The sequence below is a fragment of the Hippoglossus hippoglossus genome, chromosome 12, assembly GCF_009819705.1.
Source record: "Hippoglossus hippoglossus isolate fHipHip1 chromosome 12, fHipHip1.pri, whole genome shotgun sequence".
NCBI classification, from domain to species: domain Eukaryota; kingdom Metazoa; phylum Chordata; class Actinopteri; order Pleuronectiformes; family Pleuronectidae; genus Hippoglossus; species Hippoglossus hippoglossus.
This window is the reverse complement of record NC_047162.1, coordinates 19,490,326-19,498,628: the sequence shown is the minus strand read 5'-3', so window position 1 is coordinate 19,498,628 and position 8,303 is coordinate 19,490,326. Positions and strand designations below refer to the sequence as shown.

The window sequence follows — 8,303 nt, the reverse complement described above, 5'->3', positions numbered from 1 at the left end:
GTTCTGTTGGCAGAGCTTTTTCTTGACATTTTAGCGACTGTTTCAACAGCTCTGCTGAAGACTCAGGAAGATTCTTCCTCAACTATAACTCAGGAGGATGTTCGGAACAGTCTGGGCGACACAATCAATGCGAGTTTTGCGCCTGGCGGCAAATTGGAGTCTGTGAATTTGGCTAATCTCACAGACCTGGTTGTGCAGGAGGTGACGGACACTATCAACTCCAGCCTGAGTAATAGTCCCATCGATGTTCCCCCTGAGGAGGTATTACTGACCCGTGTCACAGACCCTGGCAAACTGCACCAGATGATCTACATCATCAGCAAAATGTTCAAGGCATTCGCTACCAACATCAAATGCCTTTACGGGGGCAAACTGCGACAGCGTCGAAGCAGGATGACTCCCTCACAGGAGCAGAACCCTGCAGAGAGCTTCGTGAGCGAGATCTCCTCATTCTCAACCATTGAGACAACAATAAACTCAATGGGTAGCTCAAGACCCAGCAGCGTCCGCAGTGACGAATGTAAGACTGTCGAGGAAGTCATCGTGGAGGAGGTGACTGACATCACAGAGCCCATTTTTGATGAGATGTTAGACGCTGAGAACATCAAGCAGAATTCGTCTGTGGAGATCATAAATGCTGCAGAGGCAATTACCAAGCCGGCCATTGAGGAAAGCATAAAAATTCTAACAGGTGAAAGTAACAGCTCCAACTCCAAAAAGAAAAAGAGCTCCAAAAAGAGCAGCACAGGAAAAAGGAGGAAGATCAAGAACCTTTTTGCAAAGACGTTTGCCACAGCATGGATTTTCAAAATTTTGACACAAGTCAAGAGATGTTTCAAGAAGAAACCAAAAGTCAAGAGCAGGCAGTCGATCGATCAGTTGATGGAGGACATTTACGCTCTGCTCCAGACGGAGATGAGGCTGACGGCTGAAGATGAGACTTGTGTGTTTGAAAAAGTGAACAACATTCCACCTGACAGAGTTCTTCTGTTCACTAAAGAAATCGCTGATCTCCTCTACATGTACGTCACAAATCAGGAAATCGATCCAGATTCAACAAGCGCTTTGGTTGTTCCTGAGTCAGGCACCAAAATATACTCGGACATACTGAAGAAGGTTTCATATTTCCTGTCCATCATGAGCTGGTTTGTGAACAAGCAGGTCGATAGCCACACCAACAGGGTGATGGCCGCTTGTAGCAGCTCACCAGTAACACCTGAGATCCCAGAGGTCAGTGACGAAGTGAAGAACAAGAAGAACAAGATCAAGAAGAGGAGAGCAAACGAGCTGTCAGACACCCAGAAGAAGATGTATGTCCGTGTACTCGTGAACCAGATCGTCACGAAGGTGCACACAAAGACCAAAGTGGCATTGACGAGTGAGAATGTAGTGGCGATAATTGGAAATCTCTTCGACAACACATGGGCTGAGTTGGAAGACACCGACTTGGATCTCACGACGACAAATATTAAAAAACTTTACAGGGCCATTTTCAAGGACCTTTGTAAGGGGTGGGCCTGTCCTGAGCTGCTGCTGGTCGCCATGCGGATGAAGGAGCCCGAGGTGGAGAAATGCATCGCCACCTCTTTGAAACGTCAGCTGTCCAGAGGGGCCATCTACAAGTTCTTCTTCAAATGAGAGAAACATCTCTCTCTCTCTCTCTCTCTCTCTCACTTGAGAGTCTCACGGGCCTCTCTAGCTCTTATGACCACGATATGACGTGTAGGGTAGGGTGGGTTTACTCTGAGTGCTTCAGTTTCCTCTCACATCTATCAACTTGTATTTGAAACAAAGTGTAATAAAAAAATCAAATCAAATTTAGATGTCTGCCTTAAGTTCCTTTTCCGTGGGTTTAAGTTTCTTCTTTATAAAGAAATACATGTTTTATCTACTCTAGACCTTGGTCAACAAAGTAAATGCCAATGTACTTCACAGTTAAAATGAAGTTTGGCACTGATGAGTATCATTGCAAAAAAGTGTAAAAGGTAAATTAAACATCAGTCTAACTTACAAGGGGCAACACATAAATATGTATACATGAAAACACTAGTACTTAAATGTTCGATAATATTTAGATATGTTTAGTCCGATGTTTCAAGCAACATTTTAGTCAGGACATGGACATACTCAAGTAAAGAACTGAGGATGTCCTATCTGATGAATAGGATTTGAACCATTGTGGAGCAGTGTTCTGGTCTTTAACTGATCCACAGTTCAGCTTCACTCTTCAACTTGCTGGAGCTGATTGTGACAGTGGAAGCTGCGACTTCTCACAGGAGATCGAACCCACTCACCAAAGTTACAACACACGTTCAGGGTGAAGAGTGGGAACATACCACAGCAGCAACAACACACATAAAGTGCTAGTGCACTGATCACTTGTGCAATCTAGTGCGATGCTCGTGGGCTCAAAGTGCAAACAGTCTTAAAGTATGCATGACGCAATGTGGGGACATTTTGCGGATCCGCATCATGAGTCATGTGTTAGGATTTTAATAATATAATTGATTTTACGCGCACCATGTTTGTACCTTAACAGAAAGAATTAATGTTTTGTTATGTGTTAGGACTGTAATCCGTGGCATACAATAACACTGTACTTAAACTTGTTCTCATACCTAAACCTTTATATATTTTACAGTATTCCTTTATTCAACATCACACATACATGAATGCACTGTGCTCATTAAGAAACTGTGACCTATGCCTTAGAAAGAAATCAAGCAGCTGCCCCAGGTTCTGAAGGGCAGATAGGAAAGGTGTTGTCTTGTCTGAAAAACACGCATGCTTACGCACACAGAACATACAGCCGATAAAGCAGGAACACAAGGTTTCTCACTCCAATGAACAACAACACCGTATCTGCAACACTACTGAAGACCCACAAGGCTTCAGCCGGGTCAACACAAAACCAAACACTGTCAGAATGTGAAGATTTGCCCAGCAAACTGTCAAGGAGGGGCGAAACTGGGAGCGGCTCCTCATCATTGGTGGATTCCAGGGCCAAGAGGCTGGGACCAGCCTGTGCACCAGCAAGGGAGAGCCAGGGCTAAACCCCGGTGACTCCCCCTCGTTATTGACCAATGAAGTTCTACCTACTATTATAAGTAATGTACCCGCCGTCCGTTCGGGGCGACTCTTGACTACCCCGTGCTCGTAGAAAGCCGAGGCTGTGCATTGAGTGCTCATAGCTATGCTGTACCTTTTCATTGCTTCTGAATAAATACTTGTTGAACTAAACCGAGATCGGCTCTTCTCATATCTCAGGACAAAAGAACACGACAGACGCAATGTGGGGACATTTTGCGGATCCGCATCATGAGTCATGGCAGCAGGAAAATCCAATTTCAGCTCCTCAAACTAACACCAGTGCAAATATCTCATATAAACCACTTAGTTCTGTTTGTTATTGGGATGATTTAGGTGACAAACTTCTATTTAGTTATTAATTGATGGTGTCGGATCATTGATGCAGATCTTCACTTTAACACCAAGTCCTGACTGTGCGCGTCTCGTGAAACTGACCCGTCATTTTTCATGATGTTTAAATGAGTCTCATAAACTGTGGAATCAGACAAACACTCAGTGACTTCATGTGCTGGTCAGGTCCTGATAACTAGTGATGAGTGATTACTAGTGAAAGTGAGAGCAGGTGGAGGAGGAAACAGAAACTCCAGCTCGGTACAAACCTTCTGATCCTTGAGCAGCTGTGAAGAGAAACTCTTTGTGTTCCCACTGTTTCTTCAACAGAGTCACTGACCTGCATCACGTGAACAAGCTCTGGTCTCAGTGGTTCCAGTGCTAACTTCACTCCTCCTCCTCCTCTTTCTGAACCTTAGTTCCCACAAAGAGCAGAACTGACGCACATGCCTTTGAAAAAGGATTGTATTTTATTTACAGTGATTTTCATCAGAATTACAATACAAATGGTTTGTAGACGCCACAGACGGAGAATTCATTCAGAGCATGAGGAGGACAGCTGGAGGCTGAGTGTGTGTGTGTGTGTCTGTGTGTCGGCAGAGTGTGTGGTGGCTTTGGCAGAGTGAAAGTTCTTGGGTAATGTATCTGTAGCCTTCTTCTCCTCCTCCTCTTCTCTTCTTCTTCATTCTCCTGTTCAGTGACTCTCTCCTTTCTTCCCCACGACCTACAACAGCCCAAAAGAAAACGTCCGTGAGTACAACACACTCACAAACAAACAAACACTGAGCACAAAGTCACACAGGCGGCTCCGTACCCTTTTGAAGTCATTCATGTTGGTGGCCTGTACTGGGGTGCCTATGAATGTCAGGTAGTTGATTTTTGTCGTCTCCTCGTCTCCTTGGTTTGACTTGACAAACATCTGGTAACGAAAAGATAAAAACAGACAAACACTGTCAATAAACACAGTGAAGCAGGTCAACCTGTGGGTTTTTACTAATGGTACCAGGACAACTTGATTTGAGCTCCGAGCAGCTGCTCCCGTCTTTACCGTGACGCTCTGTACGTTCTGGAACTTGACGTAGCGCAGGGGAATCAAGCCCTCCTCTTTGTAGTCCTCCTCAGACAGCTCCAGAGCCTGAGTGGCTTCACTCCGCTCGGCGTCGTCGAAGCTCATCGACCGAGGGAGATTGATGAACACCTTCACCACCTTAGGGGCTTGGGCTGATGGAGAGACGGAGGGGGGGGAGAAATAAATGAGACCCGGGTTGGAAACGATGTTGGTTTTCAGAGAGCAACTTCAGATTAGTTATGGATGCAGAATAAAACTCACCAAATTCTGAGGCCAGTAGCTTCATAGAGAAGAGCTTCACAGGTTGGTTGAAGGCAATAGTTATTAGCAACTACAAAAGATTAAAAAAAAAAAGATATTAGAGAAAGCATCTTCCCACAATGTTCAGGTTATATGTTAAATTCAAATTTTGAATAAAAATCGATCGGATTCTTCTTCTGCGACAGCTCATACCTGTTCATCACAGTCAGACTCCAGGTAGGAGGAGTCTTTGATTAAGCAGCTATCAAAGCCACAGTCGTCGCTCTCGTTCAGACACTCGCAGCCGGCTTTGCTGACAAAAGGCATGAGGTCCATCTGAAAACAAAGCAGACAAGACAAACTAAATTCAGGATCTTTATTCAATATTCACACAGCTCCCTTTGAAGCAGCTGCCTGATTCATGTCCCAAACCCTCCACCAGACACTCACGTATCCCTTTGGAATGTCAGAGTCCTCGCTGTTTCCCGGGTCGTTCTCCGTGTGCTGCTTGACCTTCTCCTCCAGACCCGAGGCATCCGCCCCCTGATACTGATCCACCCGCACCCGGTTCCTGAAGAACAAGAATGTCGGTGTGGCGGAGATGTTGTTGGCTGCCGCTGTCGCCTGAGAGAAAGACAAACAGTTCTGTGAAGTCAGGACTACATCCATATTTTTATAGTGACCAAGTTTGCTTTTTTCAACAGTAGAAGCTTAGACCAATTATTGGTATAAAACCGTGCTCGTCTGGGGTACGCGCTAAACAGGGGAGCTATCCGGCGTATGGTGGCAGCAGGTTTCGTTCCAACTTGTAACTCTTCCCTGTTCTCTCTTAACTTTCAAGCTTGAAGTCTGTTCTGCGTTGTGTTGAATGTTTACTGATGCTGTAGAACATAGTAGTAAATGTTTGATGTGACCCTGACGGGTCTGTGTCGTCGTCCCTTTTTAGGACCTGAGGTGGCGATGACAGTAAGAGAAGAAACGTTCCTCTGATCTGTGATTGTCAATGTCCGATCAGATTCAGGTGTAACCCCAGGGTTAAGGTTGGTGCTTGACATGTGTAATCAGTTTGGGATCTTTGCTTCCTGACATCTAGAAGCAGTTTTTTGGTCCGTGCAAACATGTTCACAAAATAAAAAACAGCTAATCTTCTCTAAACATTTCCATGCAGATTTAAAACCAACCCTGGATTTATTTCTGAAGGCTCAAAATCATATCGTCCCTAATTTGAGGCCATAACAGTTGAGACTTACCTGACACACGTGAACATCTACTTCAAGGAAGACGACATGTGGGTATTTGTTACTCAACATGTTGAAAGCTGGAGATATTGTGACACAGGGCCGACACCTGAGGAGGCGAAGGACAGAAAGTTAGTGACCTGCTCTCATCCCTCAAGACGTATGTGAAAGAAAGTGACAAAACTAAAAATCTGACCATATCTACACTGTTTCTTGAGCTTTTATTACCTGACAATCTCCAAACTATTATTTAAAATTCAGTTATTACATGACAATTACTGTTCATAGTCAGCGATACAGATTTTTACAGTCGTAGTTTTCATTACCACTGACATACATTGATTGGGATGTTTTATTGCTAGAAATATAAAGTGGCCAGCGCTCTCTGGTGGACAGACTATGTCATGAATACAGTGTTTCTAAGCCACCTCAGGTTTTTCTGTTCCAATCAAGTCACTTATCAGCTGGAATATTTGCAGATACAATAAATCTGAAGAAATCCAATATTGATTACTTTGATTCAATGATAGTGATTTGACCCTATACGATATAACTTTGTATTGATGTCTCACACTTCAGAAACTAAGGAGGAACCACTTCATCCTCTGTGGCTCCGTCTTCAGTATTATTCTAACAATATTTAGTTATTTGATTAACACAACAGCTTCATATTCTAAAGATCTGTTAGTGTGAACTGCTGGATTTAAACAGAAAATGATTAAAGAGATATTCCTCATAAATCCTGCGACTTATTAAAGTTAATAAAAATTATGATACGTTAACAGTTCCCCCCGTTTGCAAAACTTCACATTTTAGAAGTTTTTAACATTTAACATCTGAGTTTTTTCATGCAGTTAAAAAAAAAAATCGCCAAAGACACAAAGATTAACGCCTCATAACGATATAATGACTGGAAACTAGGACTGGCCACTAAAACCATATCAATACTTATCACAACATAATGTTCATCAATAATAACAAAGGTTTCATTTCTTATGTGTGATATATTCCAGTGAGGATGAATAACACGTCAGTGATGAACCTCAGCTTTGAAAAGGTTTTGCTGTTGTTGTTGTTTTCTGCTCATAAGAGTTAAAACCTTCACTCAACAACAAAAACCGGTCTTCAAAAGAAAATCATTTATCGCGATAATTATCGATATTGACTGATATCGATCATTTGTATCATGATATATAATATTTGGCCATATCGTGATACTACGAGTGATTAAACGTCAAACATGTATTTTTGCGTTAACATCATAATTCATATAAACTTTCCCCAGAGATGAACAGACGGTGAATCCAGGACATGGTTGAATCTCTGGACACCGGAACAGCGAAGTTACTGTAATAGTGCTAAGTCATTGTAAGCAACACAGCTAACTTAGCATGCTAAGCTAGCTTCCCTGAGCCTCTCCTGTCGGGGAACTGGACTCATGTCAGCCCCGGTAAACATCCAGGCGATGAGCCCCGGTTGTTCTGCGGTCCTGTGACACACGGGGCGGACCGGCGAGGGGACCACACGGCTAACAGCGCGCCCTCGGACCGGGCGAGTGAGCTTACCCGGCCATTGTGAACTTCACCACGGCGAGCCTGGAGCCGGCGGCCGCTAGCTCCGGCTGGAAGTCCGGGTCGCTCCCGATCACTTTCACGCCGACCATGGTGGAGTTTAGCGGCGGTGGTGGGAGCAGTGTGGCCGGCGACGATCAGGACGAGACGGCGGGTAAAGAGGTAAATAACTCGTGTTGTGTTTTTAGCTTTCTGTCAGCGTGCTAGCGCGTTAGCTTCTGAGCCACACTGCAGCTGCAGCAGGAAGTCCCCTCCTGATTGGTCCACGCACAACAGGAAGGGCCGGGCTTCCTTCTTCTTCGTCGGTCATTCTGCCGCAGTACAGATGCTCCTACGCACTGGAGCGCCCCCCTCTAGAGGATGAAGGGGAAAACAATACAAATAGAATACAATATAATACAATACACCAACCCATCCATTAATAAAACAAATAAACCCATCCATAAATACAATAAAATCCCCAAATCCATCCTTGAATAAAGTAGAATAAAATACATCCATGTATAAAGTAGAATAAAATAAGATAAGATCCACCAATTCACCAAAGAAAAACCAAAATGTATAACATAAACTAAAATCAGTAAACAAACCTATCCATAAATCAAATAAATATAAATAAATAAACCTATCCATGAATACAATAAAATCCCTAAATCCATCTATGAATGAAGTAGAATAAAATAAAGTAGCTTGTAAAATCATGTGTTTTATCCTGACTTCATGAATGTTATATCTTGTAGTTAAAGTTTATTTGTGGTGTCATAG

The 8,303-nt window shown here is 43.5% G+C and overlaps 1 protein-coding gene across 1 annotated transcript; it reads right to left on the bottom strand.

The window, feature by feature from the left end:
• Positions 1 to 3,867: 3,867 nt before the first annotated feature.
• On the bottom strand, positions 3,868 to 7,813 carry txnl1 (thioredoxin-like 1). Its single transcript, XM_034601631.1, has 8 exons — positions 7,533 to 7,813; positions 5,980 to 6,076; positions 5,180 to 5,353; positions 4,943 to 5,065; positions 4,751 to 4,820; positions 4,469 to 4,641; positions 4,235 to 4,339; positions 3,868 to 4,144 (listed from the first exon to the last, which is right to left on the bottom strand). The coding sequence occupies exons 1-8, from the start codon at positions 7,628 to 7,630 to the stop codon at positions 4,115 to 4,117; spliced, it is 870 nt and encodes a 289-aa protein (XP_034457522.1). The 5' UTR covers positions 7,631 to 7,813; the 3' UTR covers positions 3,868 to 4,114.
• Positions 7,814 to 8,303: the final 490 nt, after the last annotated feature.

What these genes read in the sequence shown, in the direction of transcription:
- txnl1 (XM_034601631.1), bottom strand. Translation starts at nt 7,630, where the DNA reads ATGGTCGGCGTGAAAGTGATCGGGAGCGACCCGGACTTCCAGCCGGAG. An exon ending in AGTCTGACTGTGATGAACAG is followed by an intron (nt 4,821 to 4,942) that starts GTATGAGCTGTC and finishes AATCTTTTGTAG; the next exon opens with TTGCTAATAACTATTGCCTT. An exon ending in GCTACTGGCCTCAGAATTTG is followed by an intron (nt 4,642 to 4,750) that starts GTGAGTTTTATT and finishes TCTCTCCATCAG; the next exon opens with CCCAAGCCCCTAAGGTGGTG.